Source organism: Crinia signifera, chromosome 1 (assembly GCF_055691185.1).
Source record: "Crinia signifera chromosome 1, ASM5569118v1, whole genome shotgun sequence".
Lineage (NCBI taxonomy): Eukaryota > Metazoa > Chordata > Amphibia > Anura > Myobatrachidae > Crinia > Crinia signifera.
Genome location: NC_139217.1, coordinates 365,468,428 through 365,490,709, shown reverse-complemented (window position 1 = coordinate 365,490,709; position 22,282 = coordinate 365,468,428). Strand labels below are relative to the sequence as shown.

General features: G+C 49.0%; 1 protein-coding gene across 1 annotated transcript in view; it reads left to right on the top strand.

The window, feature by feature from the left end:
* The window catches only part of PIWIL1 (piwi like RNA-mediated gene silencing 1), a 227,032-nt gene that overhangs the window by 158,583 nt on the left and 46,167 nt on the right, over positions 1 to 22,282 (top strand). Inside the window, exons 15-16 of the mRNA XM_083150480.1 lie at positions 6,608 to 6,808; positions 21,985 to 22,088. Of these exons, the coding sequence (XP_083006606.1) occupies positions 6,608 to 6,808; positions 21,985 to 22,088 (305 nt within the window). The remainder of the gene's footprint in view (positions 1 to 6,607; positions 6,809 to 21,984; positions 22,089 to 22,282) is intronic.

The window sequence follows — 22,282 nt, the reverse complement described above, 5'->3', positions numbered from 1 at the left end:
CCTTAGTTGCGTGAGCAACTTCTCTCACAGCGGACGCTGCATAAGGGGTGTCGGAGGAAACCCTGCTGCCTTCTATTGAGTATCAGGTGACACTTTACCTGGGGGTGACGGCTCTAGAAATTACACCAATCGCCTCCAGAGGGTCACCCTTGGCCATAGCTGCACACACATACCAGTGTCTGTGCTCTTGGAAGGCCTGAACTCAAAGTCCCTTTTGAGGGTTCCTTTTTATTTGGGCCAGTGCCAAATATGGGGGCCGGTTTAGATACTATTCGGCAGAGGATATCCCTTCTGGGGGATTGCCATCTGGCACTACAGTCCAGGATCAGACATCTCTTGTCCCCCTGGCAGGTGTCTGTGCATGCCTGCGTGGGGTCCCTGGGGTTGGTGGATCGGCCTTCGAATTGGCAGAATAGGCTCAGTTCCATGCCAACCCTCTACAATACTGTCCAAGGAGCAGCACGGATAGTGTAGTGGTTAACATTACTGCTTCACTGCGCTGAGGTCATGGGTTCGATTCCCACCATGGCCCTAACTGTGCAGAGTTTGTATATTCTCCCCAGACTTGCATGGGTTTACTCCTGGTACTCCGGTTTCCTCCCACAATATCCATGCCCAGAAGTTCGCCTGGTCTCCAGCAGGGCCCCCCTTTCCTGGGGGCTTCTGGACGGGACCTCGCTACTGGAGCCATGCATGCTAGCCTCCCGTGTTTGGGGGGTGGTCACTTCTCAAAGGTCGTTCCAGGGTATCTGGACCACTCTAGTCTTTAGTCCTCGAACTAAAGACAATCTTCCGGGCAGTCCGCTTGGCGGAACCCTAAGTTAGGGGTTGGCCGGTGCAAGTCCAGTCGGACATTGCGACAAGGGTTGCATATGTTAACCACCAGGGTGGCACTAGTTGTCAGCCCACTATGACAGAAGCATCCGGCATCTTTCAGAGATGATCCCTGCTTTTTCAGAAATTTTTATCTTGGTAGTCCGGAATTGGGTGGCGGTCTTCCTCGGCCGTCAGACCTGTGATGCCGACGACTTGACCCTCCTTAGAGTGATGTTTCAGATGCTGGTACAACGGTGGGGCCCAACCGAGGTGGCCTTGACAGCCTCTCGCCATACCCTCAAACCACCACTGTGCGGGTCCTGGTCTTGCGACCCGGAGGGGGGGGCTTGCCTGGTAGACGCCCTGTCCGCTCCGTGGCCGTCCACACTGATGGCGCCTTTCCACCACTTTCCTCCTTTTGCGAATGTCTCGCAAGCTGAAGCCGGAGGGCGGCACGTTGATTCTGGTTGCTCCACCTTGGCCCAGACGGATCTGGTTTTCGGATCTGCAGTCAGTAGCCCCTCCTATTCGCTTACCCCTGGACACAGGCATGCTCTCATGGTCCGCCTCTCTCTTTCGGCTTTGAGGCACTTGGCTTTGACGGGGTGGCTGTTGAGACCTCCCGGGTAAGACCCAGCGGGTTTCACTCCACCATGCTCAGGGCGAGGAAACCTCCCTAGATGGGGTGTACCATCGCATATGGAGGGCTTACTTTTCCTGCTGCGAACTCTACGCTTCAGATTCCGGGACTTACTACCTGGCTAGGGTTCTGTCCTTCTTGCAGAAGGGTCTGGAGGCTGGGTTGCGTTGATCATCTTTAAAGGTTCGGATTTCAGCCTTGCACATCTTGTTCTGTCGACGGGTGGCCCTGTCGACGGATGTCTGTACATTCCTGCAGGATGTCTTGCATATCCAGCCTCCCTTAGTTACCCCAGTTGCCCCCTGGGATCTCTCTAATCCTGACTTCTTCAGGGCCCACCTTTTGTGCCCTTGCGGTCGGTGGACCTGTGTTGACTCGCCTGGAAGATCGTTTCCTTGTTGGCGATAGCTTTGGCCAGGGGAGTCTCTGACCTGTCAGCTCTGTCCTGTTAGTCCTTGGTTCTTGGTTATAACCGGGCGGTTTTTCCTACCGTCCCTTCTCACCTACCTTAGGTGGTGTCCGGCTTTCAGGTCAACCAGGACATTATTGTTCCGGCATTTAGACAGTCTGTTGTTACTACGGCTTGGTCCTCCTTGGACGTTGTCCGGCCGGGGCGCATTTATGTGCTATGTGCACCGTTCTAGGCTGTTGCACTAGTCAGACTCTCTCTTTGTACTATATGGCGTTCGGATGAGAGGGTGGCCCGCCTCTACGCAAACTACTGCCCGCTGGAGTCGCTCTGGCTGGCATATTTGGACACCTCCCTCCCGGTTCCGGCAGGGATTCAGGCACATTCCGTTAGGTCTGTGGAGGTGTCCTGGGCTGTAAGAGGCAGTGCTAAAGTTGAGCAAATTTGCAGGGCGGCGACTTGGTCGTCCGCCATTACTGTCTTGCGTTTTTACGCTTTTGACACGTTTGCCTCCCAGGACTCGGCCTTTGGCCAGAGTGTGTTGGCTGCGGCACAGGCGCGTCCCCACCCATAGGTGGCTGCTTTAGGACATCCCACTGTAACGCTGTGGCCCCTGATGTCTCCCGAAGGAGAAAATGAGATTTATGTCTTACCTGGTAAATCTCTTTCTTCGAGGACATCAGGGGCCACAGGGATCCCTCCCTGCCGCGCCTGCTTTACTTCCGTTATGGTTAAGTTATGATTATGTTATATTATCCCTCGGTTGAGGGTACTAACATGTTCAGAATGTGTTTCTGTGCGGTGCTTCTCTTCCTTCTATCTTGTCTCCTGCCTTGGCTTGTTAAAAAAACTGAGCTTCCTGGCCTGGAGGCGGGGTAGAGGAGGGGAGGAGCCTGGCTGCCTGGGAGGCAGTTCAAGTTTAACCTCTAGGGTGCTGGTGCTCTCCCATCTCCTTACTACCCACTGTAACGCTGTGGCCCCTGATGTCCTCGAAGAAAGATTTACCAGGTAAGACATAAATCTCATTTTTTGTTGGCGGTTGCGTCAGCAAAGAGAGTATCGGAGTCGGGAGCATTGTCCTGCAAGTCTCCCTTCCTTATATTTCATGAGGACAGGGCTGTTCTTCGAACAGTACCCCAATTTTTTACCAAAAGTAGTCTCTGCTTTTCATTTAAATCAGGAGATAGTTCTGCCTGTGTTTCAACCCCCAGAGGGTTCAAGGAAAAGGGACAAATTGAGGAATTTGGATGTTGTGCGCGCCTTAGACATTTATGTGGACAGGGTGAAGGGTGTCAGGAAGACTGACTCTTTGCTAGTCTTGTATGATGTGCATAAGATTGGTTGGCCTGCTTCTAAGCAGACCATTGCTAGGTGGTTGCGTTCTGTCATTGCCTTTGCATATACTAAGGTTGGTAGGCCTGTGCCGGCTAGGATTAATGCGCATACCACCAGGTCGGTTGCCACCTCTTGGGCGGTTCGACATGGGCCCACAGCTGAGCAGGTTTGCAGGGCCGCCACTTGGTCATCTGTTCACACTTTTGCCAAATTCTATAGGTTCCATGAGTTCGCATCGGAGGACGCATCATTCGGCCGAGCAGTGATGAGAGCTGCAGACCTGAGCGTACCCACCCAAAGGACCGGCTCTGGAACGTCCCAATGTTGAGCTGTGTCACCAGGACCATTGAAAGAGAAAAAGGGATTTTTGTAAGAACTTACCGTTCGAATCCCTTTCTCTGATATGGTCCTGGTGACAGCGATCCCTCCCTTATGCTCAGTAAGTATGCCAAGTTCATGATGTTTCATGTTATATATGGTTGAAAAGTTTTTTTGTTTTTTTTTATATATTGTGCATATAATATGTGCAGGCGTTTGTACTGAGTTAATGTATTCCAGTGGCTTTGAAAAATTGAACTGAGGAGTCTGGGATGCAGAAGGGAGGAGCCTACCCTCCAAAAGCTTTAGGATAGGTGCCTGGCTCCTACGGACCCTCCTACATCCCAATGTTGAGCTGTGTCACCAGGACCATATCAGAGAAAGGGATTTGAACGGTAAGTTCTTACAAAAATCCCTTTTTTTGTGAAGCACTGTGAGAGTGCATTCACTGTTTTTTAGCATCCCAAGGAATAACCCCTGTTCCTAGCCTTAACGAGTCACAGATTTTTACAGCAACCTCTATCTTGTTCAGAAACCGAACGTAACGTTCTGCCCCATACTGCTCATGAAGCCGCACAACAGATACCTTAATTTTCCAAATTTTGCCATGACGTCTCTCCATACTTTCATGGAGACCCTGGATATTCAGGATCGACTCCCCTGTCCCGCTGGACCACCAGGGTAACTTGTTTGTGGGCAGCAGCGCACGGTATGCGGGGCCGCCCGGCGCGCCGGATACCCGCCATTTTACTGGTGCTGCATGAGGACTCAATCTCTGGTGGCCATTTGCTAGCAGGGGGAGAAGGCTCCCCCCACATCAGCCTCTACACCCGGAGACAGTAGGCAGGGAACTGTGTTTATCACACAGAGTTCCCGCCACTGATATCCCTTCCTGCCTGCCTGCTGCAGGTGAGAAGGGACACGGAGGAGCTCACAGCCACCCGGAGTTCCACTTCTTCATTGCCAGGTCACTTGGGCAAATCCCCCCCTGTACCCCTCCTTCGGGACACTGTACAGTATAGTGCTCCAGCCAGCCTTTGTTGCTGCAGAGCCATTGTGCCATTATTGCATCGCATTCTGCTATGCTTGCCTGCATTGTATTACAGCATGTGTAGAGGGACACAGAGAGCTTATTAGCCAGTCTGGTGTTCCACTCTTTTACTGCCAGGCACCTGACCATTCTCCCCTGTACCTCATGCCCCTTTCAGACCGCACTTTTAAAACGGTAAATTGCCTTTTTTTTACCGTTTTAAAACGGTAATGTGTGCGGTCTGAAAGGTCCAGTCCCACTTAACCGGTTAGAAAATGCCGTTTTTTCTAACCGTTTAAAATGCAGGGTCCTACCCGTTTCTGAACCGGTATTTTAGCGCAAAAATCGGCTCAGAAACGGTATTTAGGACCCAGCCAATGAGCTGGGTCCTAAATTCAGCACAGTGAATACTTAATGAGCGCTCATTAAGTATTCACAGCACTGGAGCCCCCCGCGCGTGTCGACACCCCCCGCGCGCGTGTCGACGCCCCCCGCGCGTGTCGGCGCCCCCCCCCCCCCCCGTGTCGACTTACCCCGTGCCGGTATCTCCGTTGTGGTTCCCGGCACTGCAGCTCAGTATGCTCGGAAAGCACTTATGAAAAAAGTGTCTTTCAGAAAATGGCTGCCCCCCATACGGAAGACAGTTTTTTTAAACAGGGTTTCCTATGGGGCAGCCATTTTCTGGAAGACACTTTTTTCATAAGTGCTTTCCGAGCATACTGAGCTGCAGTCCACAACGGAGGTACCGGCACGGGGGGGGGGGGGGCGCCGACACGCGGGGTGGGGGGGCGTCGACATGCGCGGGGGGCGTCGACATGCTCTCGGTCGACACGCGAGGGGGGGGGGGGGGAGCTGCACGGAGGGGAGGGCTGAAGGCTGCACTGGCTTTGACCCTGTATTTGGAAAGTTTCCAAAAACGGGTCTGCCAGTGTCAAAAAATCGGCACTTAAACGGTAATATACCGTTTAAGTGCTGCGGTGTGAAAGGGGTTTTATCTGGCAGACCCGTTTTTGGAAACGTTTCCAAATACAGGGTCAAAGCCAGTTATGCGGTCTGAAAGCAGCATCTGTCTCCTCAAAAACAGGAGTCAGGTTACAGACAGAGTTCATGCCCCAGTCAGCTATTGCAGCTGCAGAGCTCAGCCTAAGTGCAAAGTTGCAACATTGTATGGGTATATTAACATATGCCTAGTAAAAGCAATGTATGACTAATACAAGCTTCCTGTGTACTGTATATACTATAGCTTTAACACTATCACTGCCTGTCAGACTGTTGGCTGTAACATATATGCCTGTCATTGCAATAGATGTATAGTACAATCTTACTGTGTGCTGCGTATAGCTCTAACACACTTGTCAGAGGTACTGTATTAACAGTACCATATAGTCTAAATGTCTACGTCACTGCAATGTATGCCTAGTACAAGCAATATTTGCCTAGTACACACAGGTATGCTGTGTTATCGGCACCATATAGGCTGCCTGCCTATATCATTGCATTATGATATATTGCACCGCAATAACATTAACTAACAATAACCCCCTCACCGCAATAACATTAACTCTTACCGCACCTCAGGCTCCCGGAGGCTCCCACCGCATATTCCACAGTGCATAGGACATAAATCTAGGAGGTTTATGGTAACAAAGGGATCTGCTGATTCCCTCATTCCCCACAGGGGCCCAGCACACCTTCCCACTCCACCATTACTTTGAGACATAAACTGCAGGAGGTTTATGGTAAAAAGGGGTCTGCTGACACCCTCATTCCCCACCAGGGCTCACTGTCATTGACTTATCACCTCCACATCAATTACAGAATACCATTTGTGCCCAGGGCACCCACACCCCACTTCTTTTACCCCTACTTACTGTAAATACCAATATACTGCATATGCATCTTATATATATTACTACGAACACTCACTAGGTGAATGCTGCTTGACATTATGAGCCTAGATGTATTAGGACATATCTGTACAAAGCATGGACAGTCGTGGAACTAATTATGTACTTTTCTGTTATTTGATTTCATGTTTATGTCTGTTTATTTTTCTCAGGTTGTTTGCATATTATCCAGTAATCGAAAGGATCGATATGATGCGATAAAGAAATATCTGTGTGTCGATTGCCCTGTTCCAAGTCAGTGTGTAATTGCAAGGACTTTAAGCAAACCGCAAACTATACTTTCTGTTGCTACAAAAATAGCTTTACAAATGAATTGTAAAATGGGCGGAGAACTCTGGAGCTTGGAAATTCCTGTAAGTATGTTTCTAAGACGGGGGTATTCAATCCCAGGACACAACTGTCAGTACATTCTGGCAGTCGTGACCCTGGGCCACTTGCATGTATGGGCAGGCGATATTCAATGTCCCACCTGCCAATCTGTAAAAACTGCCGTAGATTGTTGAGACACGGCCGTGATCCAGACAATCCACAGCCGTTCTCGGCAAAACTACAGATTTTAAAGTCAGGTCTGTTCTGATGAGATGCACCTTCAATGCTGTTGTGAAAGACAGCATTGAATAGGCACCTGCCGCTATATCCCCCAGCTAGAAATAGCGGCGGGGATTAAATACCTCACTTAAGCAGGAGTAGCTGTATGATTAAAATTTATGTTGCAAACTGTTGGCTTCAAATTGCTGAAGGCTTTTGCTTCTGAGATTCGTTAAATGTTATTGTATATAGTTATTATAAATACATCTGTTGAGTAAATAAAATTTAATGCTGCTTAATTAAAGGCACTGGGCCGATTTGGTCCAATTTCGTCCTATTCTGACGGATCGGCCATGAAATCGCCACAAATCGGCTGTATGTGACATGCCATCGGGTCCGATGCGCAGTCCCATGTGCATCGGAACCGGACCATGTGGTCGCACCATCAGGACATCAGTTGTCTCGCAATCTGACCTATCAATGGCACATGTGTCAGATTTGATCAGTAGGCATGTGATAGCGGTAAATTACCCTTCAATCAGCAATGTCTCAGCCAATAACCGACCGGCCAGTCTTTTAAAAATATTTTTTCAAATGAAACCTGCCGCTTCCTGCCCTGCCTCCCTGCAAATGCTGCTTCAAGCACCCAGCTGCTGCTGCTCGGGCCACACTACCAACCTTCAGCCACCGCCACCGCTCGGACCCCCCTGCCCACCACCCACCACTGCTGGAGAAATGACATGCCATAAATTCTATGCGATTTATTGCATGTAAAAATGACATATCAAGTGCCAAATTGTAAGCGAGCCTCCTTAGGACAAATCAGCCCAGATTAAACCTTCCAGATTAGAGTACATCAGATATAGCTATTGTTGATATTCTTAATAGGCACTATCTTTTCCAGCAAGATTGATTTCACTTTACATTTTGCATGTACAGTAGTTCAATAAACTACAACAATATAAGTAAAAACATACACTGATAAAATGTCGTTTTGTAGGGGTTAAGGGGGTGACATTTTTTTTTCTGTGAGTTCCAGTTTTTATATATTCTTTGTATCAATTTGTGCCAATTGTTAAAATGAAAGTATAGTTTAGCACAGTGATGCTGATTTATTTGCTTTATTTTGTTGAACCGAGAGAAGAAAATGATACACTGATTAAAATCAAGCATGGAGGACTTATTTTCCATCAGTGGGCGAAATGTAATAGGGGCGATTTTTTAGACATGGGCGATTTTTGGTAAAAAATGGCCGAAATCGCATTTTATCCAAAAATCGCACATATAATAGGGTGCAAATCGCGGTAAAAAAAAGGCACATTTTGAAGTTGCGATTTTTAGTCACACTTAAGTTCGCATCCAGATGTTTTCCCATTGGAAAGCATCTAACTCGCACATGTAATAGGGTGTGATTTTTGGTAAACGTTACCAAAAATCACCCAAAAATTAGACCAGGTTCTGTCTGACGAATTTGACAAAACCATGCACAGATCAATGTGATCTGTGCATGGTTCTGTCAAAAAAAAAAAAGGGGTTAAAAAAACGGCGGAGGGGGGTCCTGAGCATAACCAGCCCCGGGCTCAAAGAACCGGTCCTGGTTTCATAAAATCACAGGGACAAACATGTTGTGGCTCCGTTGATTTTCCAAAACCAGCACCAGGCTCGAGGGCCGTTCCTGGTTCCCAAAATACAGGGGACAAAATGACTAGGGGTGCCCCGTATTTCAAGAACCAGTACCGGGCCAAACCAGCCAGCAGGGTAATGCCACAGCCAGGGGAAGACTTTTTATACAAGTCCCCCCGGCCAAAGCATTCACCCCTGACAGTTCAGCACCCCCCAAAGAAGGCCCCCCCCCTCCTCTAGAACTTACCTGCCCATGCTGAAGCCCGTGGCTGTCCTCGATGCCCCTGGGCATCGATCTGATAAATGGTGTAAAAAGAAAGAAAAACTATTGTATACTGCTGTAGAACTACGAGTACCAGCAAGCCTGCACCACATGCAGGGACTTGTAGAACCACAAGTCCCAGCGTATGGGGCAATGTAGTCCCACTTGTAGTCCTGGTCGGGGGGCGGACCTTCGGAAGAGTGCTGCAGGGCTCCCGGAGAAGCACTGAAGACGGCTGGTGAGTATGTTTTCTCTCCACAGGTACCCCAGTGGATTCTACTGGAGAAGGAGACCAATGCTTTGTGGCAAAATAGATGAGTATTGGATGAATGGGCTCCGAATGTAATAAGGTTTTACTGTCAGTGTGGGTGTGTGTCAATTTATTTAACTATTTGTGCTACTGTGGGACTACAAGTTCTCCCAAGTCCCTGCATGTGGTGCAGGCTTGCTGGGACACGTAGTTCTACAGCAGTATACAGTAGTTTTTTTTTTTTTTTTTTACACCATTTATCAGTTTGATGCCCAGGGGCATCGAGGACAGCCCCGGGCTTCAGCATGGGCAGGTAAATTCTGGAAGGGGGGGGGGGGGGGGCCTTCTTTGGGGGGGTCGCCAGGACCCCTGCCCATGCTGACTGGTCAGGGGGTGAAAGCTTTGGCCGGGGGGACTTGTATAAAAAGTGTGCCTCGCGCAAGAAATCTCTCTGTGAACGGATTGTTTACTTCATGTAACCAACTGTTCTTTCTTTGAGTATTAGATTATTTGATTTCTTGGAGGCACCTCCAACGCTAAATATATCAATTTGTCTTTTATATTGAGAATAATTTACTTAGAACTGTTGGTTTCTATAACACTTTTCATATCTTTACTATCCTGTGCGGGATATTCCTTTTTCTCTATAATGTACTCAATTAAAATAAGTAAGCTGCTGTATATGCACTCAACTTGTGTGAGGTATAATAAACACAGTATGCATATATTAGTGTCATACTATTTACTTAGAAGATTCAGGAGGGTATTCAATGTTTGGCGTGCTCCCGCAGCCATCTCCCGACGGGGGAGATGGCTGCGGGGCCCTATTCAATGCTGTGTTCCCGACAGCATTGAACAGGAGTTCTCGGCAGATCAAGCCGGACATCACAAGCTGACGGAGCTCGTCCATTTCCGCCCTCAACTTGCGGCCACGCCTCTTTCTCACCGCTCGGCGGCCGGGACATTGAATCCCGACCGCCGAGCTCAAGTCAAGAACGGGACAGGGGCCTGCTCTAGAAGGTAAGGAGGGAGCTCATACACAGCGAGCAAGGCAGGCGGCAGCGTGTCAAGTACAACGCTGTCCGTCTTATAGCCTGCTCCTAATAAATACAAGGTAGCCGCAAAAGTAAACAGAGACTATGGTGAGCGGCGGCGTGCCAAATACAACGCCGTCCGACTTAACACCACCTCTGTAAAACAGCAAGCTGCAGCGCAGACGTCTCAGGACCAGATGAAGCTCTGTTTGCGAAGTGTACACTGACCTAACCCTCAGTGTGTTATTCCCTCTTCCCCATCCCACTTATACTGCATTTTGATTGTGTCCAGTTTTATTTTTAGACAGAGTGAACGCCAGTCTCCACTGGGCTCACTAATTGTCTCAGGCTGCAGCGTGAGACGTCTGCGCTGCAGCTTGCTGTTTTACAGAGCTGGTGTTAAGTCGGACGGCGTTGTATTTGGCACGCCGACGCTCACCATAGTCTCTGTTTACTTTTGCCGCTACCTTGTATTTATTAGGAGCAGGCTATAAGACGGACAGCGTTGTACTTGACACGCTGCCGCCTGCCTTGCTCGCTGTGTATGAGCTCCCTCCTTACCTTCTAGAGCAGGCAATAACTCGGACGGCGCTGTAATTGACATGCCGCCGCATGCCTTAGCTCTTGAAGGGTTAACCACCAGTGTATCATCTCTATACCCCCGGCTAACACGGGGTGCCAGAGGAGTGGCAGTCCTCATTGGCTACCGCAGGCTGGGGAGATCTGCAGTCCCAATTTTATGGTGATTGCTCAGACACTGGTGTGCTTTTTGGAGGGGCCTCTGTAACTCCCTAATTAATACCACACTATCTGGGATTAATTGTTATATTGGTTACACAGTTTCCAAGCCATAGTGCTGATAGGCATTTCCAGATTTCTGGACACAACTTTAATCTGACAGGGCACATATAGTAAAGCATGTTGTACTCCCACAATACTAGTACTCACTGCCTGTCAGCACGGTTCTAATTAAAAAAGAAACACCGTTTGCAAACTCTTAAAGGGGACCACAGGGGAATTGGGCCACACTGAGTGAGGATAAATTCGCTTATCCTTTTTAATACACTGTCCGTGTTTTATGTTTCACTGTTTTGTCTATATTTCGCCTCTTTGTCTTTTAATATAAGTTAATAAAAGCTAAATTTTATGCTATTTTTCTCATGAGGTGCACCACACAGAAAGACATTTCCTTTTCTCCTTTTTGCTTGAACCTATATTTATATACAGTGCGCGTCTCTGGCTTGTGGCAGACTCTGCCTTATATACCTCCTCTCCTGTCCGGTGCTTAACCTCTCTCTCTCCTCTCTGTTGGATGATTGATGAGTGTATGATGGCTGGTGGGGCTCCTAAAAAGATTGCTTGCAAAAAGTGCAACACCAAGTTCACCCCACACGCTGAGGGCGCCATCTTATGTCCCCCATGTGCTGCAGCCCCAGTCCCCCCTCCTTCAGCAGCGGGACAGGATACTCCTGTATGGGCTTCCCAATTGTCCACAGTGATTTCTCAGCTGGCATCCGAGTTATCTGCAGCCAGGGATGCAGCCAGGGATCAACAGGCAGAGTTAACCTCTGCTGTTGAGGGTCTGTCTAGAGCAGGGCTGGGCAACACCGGCCCTCCAGTTGTTGATGAACTACACATCCCAGCATACCTTGCATCAGTTTCAGCATGGCCACATAGCAAAACTAATGCAAAGCATCCTGGGATGTGTAGTTCATTAACATCTGGAGGGCCGGTGTTGCCCAGCCCTGGTCTAGAGCATTACATGCGGACACCCCAGCACCCCCTCCCCCTACACTGGCTCCTGCTAATAGGATTTTTCCTCAAGTCCCTCTGTTAGATGATACAGATGATGACATGCCAGATCTGGAGGAGGGTGAATTTAATGAGCCTGAGGCTCCAGTTATACAGGACACTGATGTCCCCTATCAGGGTTTAGAGGACTTAATACAAGCAGTCCGTTTAACCCTCAATGTCATTGAGGAGGAGAGGCCTGCTGCGCGTCCCTCTGTTTTTGCTAAAAAGCAATCTGCATTCTTCCCAGCCTCAGAAGAGCTTGATGATCACCTGCAAAAAGCTTGGTTACACCCTGACAAACAGTTTCAGGTGTCCCAAAGGTTTTTCACTTCCTATCCCTTTCCTAAGGATGCTAGGAAGTCATGTGAAACGCCCCCTGCTGTAGACTCTTCGGTATCACGCTTGTCGACAGTACTGCCCATACCAGGAGCCTCTAACCTCAAGGATGTCTCTGACAGACGGTTAGAGAGCACCCTGAAGCATATTTATTCGGCCGCAGGTCTTTTACAAAGGCCGGGCCAGGTGGGCTGTTGGGTCAATAGGGCCATGGAGGTCTGGGCATCCCAGGTTGCCTCCTCTAGACCCAGGTGCAGGTGATATGTTACTTCTAGTTGAACACATACGTGAGGCTGCAGGATACTTAGTTGAAGCCTCGTCAGACGTCTGTATGCTGGCGGCTCGTGTTTCTGCCCTTTCAGTTTCAGCTCGCCGCACTCTTTGGTTGAGACAATGGAATGCGGACGCCGACTCCAAAAAGGCGGTGGAAGAATTACCCTTTGCTGGTGAGGCGCTCTTCGGTCCAGAGCTGGACAAGATGATCTCACAGGCTACGTGGAGTAAGTCGCAGTTTCTGCCTACAGCAGCACCTCCCCCACGCAGGTCCTTCCCAACTACAGGAGGGCAGTCCTTTCGTTCCTTCCGACCCACCCCCAGATTCAGGGGTAGGTCAAGTGGAACTGCTTCCAGTTCTAGAAGAGGCAGAGGTTCAGCCAGCGCACCCATCCTGGATGCAAAGGTTACCTCCAAGCCCTCTGCATGACTCGCCCAATCCCTGCCCGGAGAGCAGAGTGGGAGGCCGTCTGCTGTTTTACCAGCACGTTTGGTCCATGTCCTGCCAGGATGCATGGGTTAAGGACCTGGTGGCAGTAGGCTACAAGATATACTTCTTGTTGCCTCCTCCTCTACGTTTTCTCCCACAGGTTTGCCAGCTTCATCCGGAGAAAAGCAGAGCACTACAGGCGGCCATTCACAAACTCAGGCACATGGAGGTTGTTATCCCAGTCCCAGACTCCGAGAGGTCAAGGGGTTTCTATTCCAGCCTGTTTTTGGTCCCCAAACCAGACGGCTCGGTGAGGCCCATCTTGAATCTAAAGCAGCTCAATCCGTTTCTGCGGTTCACCCGTTTCAAGATGGAGTCTCTGCAGTCAGTCATTGCAGGCCTAGTTTCTCGTATCCATCGATATAAAAGATGCATACCTGCACATCCCCATCTGGCCTCCTCACCAGGCCTACCTGCGGTTTGCCGTTCAGAGCTGTCACCTACAGTTCAGAGCCCTTCCCTTCGGCCTCTCCTCTGCGCCCCAGGTATTTACCAAAGTCATGGCAGTCATGATGGAAATACTCAGGGCTCAGGGAGTTACCATTGTCCCTTACTTGGACGACCTTCTGTTGAAGGCTTCGTCCAAGGGGATCCTGCTACACAACATCCAGCTGACACGTCAGACTCTGGAGTCCCATGGCTGGATGCTCAATATCCAGAAGTCGCAGCTGACCCCCTGATTCTGTTCCTGGGGATGACCTTGGACACTGTCCAAAAACGGGTTTTCCTCCCAGCGGTCAAGATATTGTCTCTGCAGGAATCAGTTCGCCTGGTTCTGCAGCATCAGAAAGTATCAGTCTTACTCTGCACAAGGCTGTTGGGAAAGATGGTGGCCACGTTCGAGGTGGTGCAGTACGGACGTTTTCGATCTCACCCCTTCCATCTGTGTCTGCTCCACCAGTGGTCAGGTTCGCATCTCTTTCTTCATCAGCGAATTACCCTTTCCCATCAGGCTCGAGCATCACTAGCGTGGTGGCTCGACTCTAGCAACCTGCAGGAGGGTCGGAGGTTCGCCATACACAGCTGGGCGCTCCTCACCACAGACGCCAGCCTCGGGCTGGGGAGCGGTCACGCTGGGACTCCACTTCCAGGGTCTGTGGACACCGGAGGAAGCACAGATGTCCATCAATGTGCTGGAACTCCGAGCGGTGTATTATGCCCTCCTTCAAGCTTAGGTCATTCTCCGGAACAAGGACATCAGAGTGCAGTCCGACAACGCCACGGCTGTGGCCTACATAAACAAACAGGGAGGCACTCGCAGCCGTGCAGCGATGAGAGAAGTGAATTGGTGCAGGAGCATGCGGGGGCCGTGTCTGCCATTTTTATACCAGGCGTGGAAAATTGGGAGGCAGACTACCTCAGCCGACGAGACGTCAATCACGGAGAGTGGTGTCTGAACCCCCAGGTCTTCCAGACCTTGACTTGTCGGTGGGGATGTCCTCAGATAGACATGATGGCCTCCAAGCACAACCATCAGTAGCCCCGGTACTGCGCTCAGACAAGAGATCCTCAGGCAGTGGCAGTAGATGCTCTCACCGCCCCTTGGACGGATCAGTACCTTTACATCTTCCCTCCATTGCCTCTCATCCCTTGGGTTCTTCAGAGAATCCGCAGGGAGTCGGTGACAGTGCTGTTCATTGCTCCGGACTGGCCTCGCCGGTCATGGTACACGGTTCTAACAGGCCTGTTAGTAGACGAGCCGTGGCCTCTTCCACTCTGCGACGACCTGCTACCACAGGGTCCGTTCACCTGTCCCAACTTACAACATCTACATTTGACGGCATGGCTGTTGAGAGGTCCATTTTGAGAAAAGAAGGGATTCCGCAGGCAGTGATCCCTACCATGATAGGGCCAGAAAACAGGTTACCTCGGTGCATTACCATTGCATATGGAGGGCCTATGTGGCCTGGTGCGAGACCAGGAGGGTCTCCCCTGTGAATTTCAGTGGGGTTAGAGCTTGGTGAGACAGATTTGGGCTGTATTCAAATTAGGCTATAGCGCACCCTGTTATATACCATAGCGCTGTTATTAGCCTGTGGCAGCTTCTACTTCTAAAACTGTCTCTCCTGTGCAGTCTTTTACTCAGGTTTTTGACTGTACTATCCTTTGATGTGTATGTACAGTTATAACTTGCTTATTGTTGCATATATCTTTATATTATATAACAATCACTGTTACAATGGCAGGGGGCAGCTCAAAGAGGTCTTGCAAGAAGTGTAATACTAAGCTTACACAATATGCTGAGGACACACTGGTGTGTGAGAAATGCACCCCAAATCCCTCTCCCTCTCAGACACAGCACTCCCCTGCCTGGGCATTACAGCTGACTGATGTGATGTCACGCCTGTCCTCTGAGCTTACAGCTTCACAGAGCTAGATGAGCACGTTTTGATGGCATGGAAAAACCCTGATATGAAGGCTTCTGTTGAAGGCTCCGTCCAGGGAGGCCTTGCTGGAAAACATCCAGACTCAGAGTACTCTCATCCATCACGTATGGATCCTAAATTTCCAGTCTTCACAACGGCTACAGCTTCTGGGAATGATCTTGGATACGGCCCTGCTGAGAGTCTTTTTGCCAGAAGACAAAATCCAATCATTGCAGGCATTAATCCGCACTGTGCTTCTGAAATGACAATTGTCGGCTCTCACGTGCACCAGGTTACTGGGGAAGATGGTCACCTTCTTCGAGGCGATACAATACGGGTGATTTCGGTCAAGACCATTCCAACGTTGCCTACTAAGTCAGTGGTCAGGCTCTCACCTACACCTACATCACAAAGTGAGATTGTCTGTGCGGGCACGACACTCCTTGTGACTGCCTAGGTGGGGGAGTAGAAGGGGAGGAGTGGACCACACACAATTAAATTTAAAGTGCCTGCGGTCGCCCTTCTATCCCCACTGTACTCCAGTGACCTGTGGACTCGGAGAAAAGGATTTACGGTAAGTACAAAATCCCTGTTTTTGTTAATAACTAAATAGTCTTAACACAAATACCTGCATACTGTGTTTCTCCTTCATCAACTAGGTGGCACTGGTGATCTACAGTGGGGAATAGAGGGCGACCACTAGGAGCTTGGGCACTATAAGAATTATAAGTGTGGCTATCTTCTCCCCTCTACTTCCCCAAACCCGGCAGTCTTAGAATGTGCCCGGGGGAGCTGGGTGCAATGTTTCGCCCGATTATGTTTTCTTTGATCTATCTTTACACTTGAGAACAGACAGGCCGCTTCTGCCAACTGCCTGTCTGCATCGCGGGAGCTGCCAGGGGGACCCCAGCACCACTGCTTGCGGTCTGCGCGGGGGTCCCTCTGAGACCGCCGTCCCAGAGTGACTGGACGCCGCTGCATGCGGCCGCGCCACAGTATGCACAGCCCTTACCGCCACCGGCCAGCAGGCAGGGTATGTATGTCCCGGCTCCCCACAAGCAGGGGAGACCGGTAAATTTGGCGGTATAACCAGCGCGGCCTTTTTTCTAAAAAGCGTGCCATAGCGGTTGATGAATTCCCAGTCTCTCCTGCGTTTCTCCTCATAGCCGGCGCCATTTTAAGCTCCGGAGCTCAGAGTCCTCTTCTGCCGCGTTCTGCCTCAGAGAGGTCTCCACTAACCACCGCTGACTTCTACATCACCCAGGGTCTGTGAGTGTACACAGTGGGGTGATAGAGGTCTTTTTTTTAGGAATAAAGGCTATGCTCAAATTATAGTCGTATCTCTGCAGTGTTATAGTTCTGGGCGCAGTGCTGACTTGTGGGTGCTCCTTTCTCTTTACTTAAACTTGCCTTTCTCTCTTATTGCTATTCTGTGTGCATAAGTGAGTTGTGACATTATTTATGGCTGGTGGTTCTTCAAAGAATCTGACATGTAAAAGATGTCAGGCAAAATTCACTCCGCAGGCGGAGGGTGTACAGACACTCCAGGGTTTACACCCCAGCAAGAGGTCCCTGTATGGGCTTCACAATTAACACAGGTGATTTCGCATTTATCTGCTGAATTATCAGCCTCACAAAAGGATAGAGACTGCTAGGTCTCAACAGGCCGAATTAACGTCGGCGGTGGAATTTTTAACTAGGGCCCCCTTATCCCTAGTGATGTGGATCCTATAGCTCCGCCCACTTTGTCTAATGAGAGACGTCTGTTTCCTGACAGATTGTATGTATATGGATCGGATGATGACATGCCTCCTCTAGAGGAGGGACAGTGTGCTGACCCTATTGATATGTTACAAGTACAACCAGCTCCTGAGCCGGTTTCACGGGGATTAGAAGACCTTTTGCTAAGGTTAAGTCTAACTTAAAGGTAGACGACGAGGCTTCTCTCCCAGCTCGCCCTCAAATGTTTGGCAAGCGACGTACGCAGGAGGCTGCCTTCCCAGTGTCTGAAGAATTAGACCAACATTTAAAGGATGCATGGCTCCATCCAGATAGACATTTTCAGGGCTCCAGCAGATTCTTAACTGCATACCCTTTTCCTGCAAATAGTAGAAAATTAGGCGAGACTCCACCTGCAGTGGACTCGTCTTTCTAAGAAGACAGTTCTTCCTATCCCGGGAACTTCCTCGTTGAAGGAGACATCCGACAGGAAGCTGGAAGCCACCCTTAAAACCATCTACACGGCTGCAGGTTTGGTACACCGACCTGCACAAGTGGGATGCTGGGTGAACAAAGCAATGGAGGTCTGGGCCACCCAGATTTCCGAAGATCTTGGTAAAGATCCAGTGGCAGGTGAGTTAGTGGCTTTAGCGGACCACATAAAAGAAGCTGCTGCTTATCTTATAGAGGCTTCTTCTGATGTGTGTATATTGGCATCCCACATCTCCGCTCTGTCCATTTCGGCTTGCAGAGCCTTCTGGATACGCCAGTGGCAAGCAGACGCGGAATCCAAAAGAGCAGTGGAGGCTCTGCCCTTTTACGGAGAGTTTTTGTTTGGGCCGGAACTAGACAAGATGATGTCACAGGCCACAGGTGGGAAGTCATCTTTCTTACCTTCTGCAGCCCCTCCTCCTAGGAGGCCCTTTCAGGGACCGTCCTTTCTTTCCTTTCGCCCTACGGCAAGATTCTGTGGTCGGTCAAAAGTTGGCCTCCGGTGGCCGAGGATACAGAGGTCGGGGAAGAGGTGTCGCTTCTACAGCACACCAGGAAGCCAAGCCGGGTCCAAAACCCTCTTCATGACACACCTTAGCCCCACTTAGGGGATACCAGGGTGGGGGGCTCGGCTGCGTCTCTATCATCGTTTCTGGTGTCTCTCCAGTCAAGATGCTTGGGTCAGAGAATCCGTAACCTACGGATGAAAAATAGATTTTGAAAAGAAGCCTCCAAATCGTTTTTTCACAACCTGTTTGGCCGCTTCTCTCGAAAAAAGGTACGGCTCTTTTGCAAGCAGTTCAGAAGCTTTTTCAGATGGTCGTGGTTATTCCGAACACAGGGCTTTTATTCCACCCTATTCCTCGTACCGAGGAACACAGGGCTTTTATTCCACCCTATTCCTCGTACCGAAGCCGGACGGCTCCACAAAGCCCATTCTAAACCTCAAACACCTCAACCCCTATCTGAGAGTGGTACGGTTCAGAATGTAATCTTTACAGTCAGTCATAGCAGGTTTGGAGCCGGAGGAGTTCTTGGTGTCTCTAGACATCAAGGACGCATACCTGCATATACCAAATTGGCCACCTCATCAGGCGTTTCTAAGATTCGCCATCCGAGACGACCACTTCCAATTTCAAGCACTACCGTTCGGACTTTCATCGGCCCCCAGGATATTCACAAAGATCATGGCGGTTATGATGCAGCTCCTCAGATCTCAAGGGATCACTATGGTGCCATACCTCGATGACCTTCTTCTGATGGCTCCATCTCCAGCCATCCTTCTTTCCAACATCAGTTGAACTCAGGAGATTCTTATACAGCACGGCTGGATGCTCAACTATCAAAAATCTCAACTCCTGCCCTCACAGAGGTTACTGTTCCTAGGAATGATTCTGGATACCGTACAACGGAGGATTTTCTTGCCAGAGGACAAGATTGCTTCTCTTCAACTCTTGGTTCGGCGGTTGGTGTTGCAACACAGACAAGTCACAGTATTTCTGTGTATCCGCTTGTTCAAAGCAATCCAGTACGGTCGGTTCCGTTCCAGCTCTGTCTACTCCAACAGTGGTCAGGCTCTCATCTCACACTCCATCAGAGAATCACGGGCGCGTCTTTTATTGACTTGGTGGCTCATCTCCCGAAATCTTCTTCAGGGGAAGCGATTCGGAATATGGGACTGGACTGTTCTCACCACGGATGCAAGCCTCCGGGGTTGGGGAGCAGTCATGCTCGGACATCAATTCCAGGGTCTGTGGTCTCCACAGGAAGCCTTACTTCCAATAAACAGTCTGGAACTCCGAGCAATATGCAATGCTATGCTAGAAGCCTCAGAACTTCTTCGGAGCAAAGCAGTCCCAATACAATCCGACAATGCTACAGCTGTAGCATATATAAACAAACAAGGAGGAACACGCAGTCGCGCCGCAATGAAGGAAGTCAGTCGGATATTGTTCTGGGCTCAGGATCACCTCGAAGCAATCTCAGCAGTATACATCCCGGGAGTGGAGAACTTGGAAGCCGACTATCTCAGTCGACACGACATTCACCAAGTAGAATGGAAGCTTCTTCAACAAGTCTTCCAGAGACTCATACATTGGTGGGGATGCCATCGACCTGATGGCGTCCCACAACAATCACCAACTTCCGAGATATTGTGCTCGGACGCAGGATCCAGCAGCGGAAGGGGTAGACGCTCTAACGATTCCTTGGTGTTACCAGTTTGTTTATCTCTTTCCACCATTTCCAATGTTACCACAAATTCTACAACGCATTCACAGAGAATCAGTCACAGTGCTTCTAATAGCACTGGACTGTCCTCGCAGGTCGTGGTACAGCACGCTAACAGCTCTTCTAGTAGACGAACCGTGGCCTCTACCGCTACAGCAAGACCTGCTGACACAAGGTCCCTTCGTCCATCCGGACTTACAGCGGCTTCATTTGACGGCCTGGCTACTGAGAGGACAATCCTAAGAAGAGCAGGGATTCCTTCAGCAGTGATTCCTACTATTTTACGCGCTAGGAAGGAAGTCACCTCCATTCATTACCATTGAATTTGAAGGGCATATAGTTCATGGTGCGAGAGTCGTAGCGTGTCACCAAGATTTTTCAAATTGGCTCGTCTTCTCCTTTTTCTCCAGGCGGGTCTTTCTGCAGGTTTACGCCTTGAATCACCAAAAGTACAAGTTTCTGCTCTTTCCATTTTTTTTCCAGAGAAAATTAGCTCTGTTGCCTCATGCACAAACTTTTTTCAGGGGGTGTTGAGAATTCAACCTCCCTTCCAGACACCCACGTCACCATGGGATCTTGATCTAGTCCTCTCTTTTCTGCAGTCTCCACTGTTCGAGCCTTTAGAAGCAGATTTAAGCGCATTGTCATGTCGCCCACCATTCCTTGTTTTTCACGAGGACAGGGCAGAATTAAGGACAAGACGTCCTTCCTACCAAAAGTGGTGTCGTCTTTCCACATAAACCAACCCATTTTGGTTCCTGCGTTTACAGATGATTCCAGCTACTCTAATATCTGGATGTAGTACGGGCCCTCAGAATCTAAGTTTCCAGAACAGCTTCTGTAAGAAAGACCAATTCTCTATTTGTACTTTATGACATATCAAAACGAGGTGGCCTGCCTCCAAACAGTCTTTAGCCAGATGGATTTGTCTTACGATCAGACAGGCATACGTGGTGGCGTCACGGGTGCCTCCTTCGCCTATTACGGCACATTCCACACGTTCAGTAGGTCCTTCGTGGGCGGCTGCCCGAGTGGTCTAGGTTCATCAATTGTGAAGGGCCGCCACTTGGTCCGGACAAAGAACCTTTATCAGATTTTATCGATTTGATACTTTTGTGGCCTAGGCTTCACAGTTCGGCCGTGTGGTGTTGGAAAGATCTCAGCTCTGTCCCGCCCGTAATGGGAGCTCTGGGATGTCCCCACTGTAGATCTCCAGTGCCACCTAGTGGATGAAGGAGAAAATGGGATTTGTGTACGTACAGTTAAATCCTTTTCTCCAATTCCACAGGTAACACTGGACGCCCTCCCGGCGCTGCTCTTCCTTCAGTTCAGATTCTAATATACATGACAGTTTATTAACTTGGTGATTCAGGTTGTTAGTTGAAAACCCCTGGTCAATTATGTTTGTGTGGTTGACTCTGTTTGAAAAATTCTATTTTCTTCTGTCCTACAGTTTCCAGTTTGCATGTTTTGACGTGTGATGTTTTACCTCCTCTCGGAAGTATGTTGCTTCTTCCAGCCCCCTCCAGGCACAATGCTTTAGACTGCCGGGTAAGGGGAAGTAGAGGGGAGGAACTAGCCACATTGTTATATTTTTTATAGTGCCCAAGCTCCTAGTGGTCACCCTCTATTCCCCACTGTAGATCTCCAGTTCCACCTGTGGAATCGGAGAAAAGGATTTAACGGTAAGTACACAAATCCCATTTTATTTTACCTCACACAAGCCGAGTGCAGTTCCAATTTTTCTATAGTTTAACTCTGTAAACAGGACTGTACTTATCTTCTTTGTGCTTTATAGTTTACGAATAGTACATACTGTAGTTGAAAGTCATACTACTTGGATTTGGGATGCATTATTTTCATCAAATCAACTACACTTATGGCTTTCGAATACAAGATCTGTCCATCCTGTTGGATAAGTATGTGTAAATATACCCATGGTGTAAGTGCCCACAGACCTGCATTATGATGCTTTTGTTTACAATGGGTCAATTTTTGGAGTTTACAGTCCATCTACACTGTTATTGGTTCCATTTTACAATATTTTCTGTGGCTTCTTGCCAATTGCTCAGTTTTTCTGTAATGTCATAATGTATATGGATAGCATTAACTAGTGTTTGTCTTGTTTTAAAGCTGAAAGAATTGATGATTGTTGGCATTGATTGTTATCATGACACTTTGGCTGGGAAAAGATCTATTGCTGGATTTGTTGCCAGTTTGAACCAAGGAATGACTCGGTAAGAAAAGCTGCATTTGGAATGACATGTTTGCATGAGAAAATATAACAGTACAGTATATACCCTGTTAAAAGTCAATAAAATGGTTAAACATGGTTGATATAAGTGTGAATGTAGCACTTCAAAGTCGGAATATTTAATAAAACATTACTTATTATTTATTTATTTACAGTTTGTTATATAGCGCAGCAGAT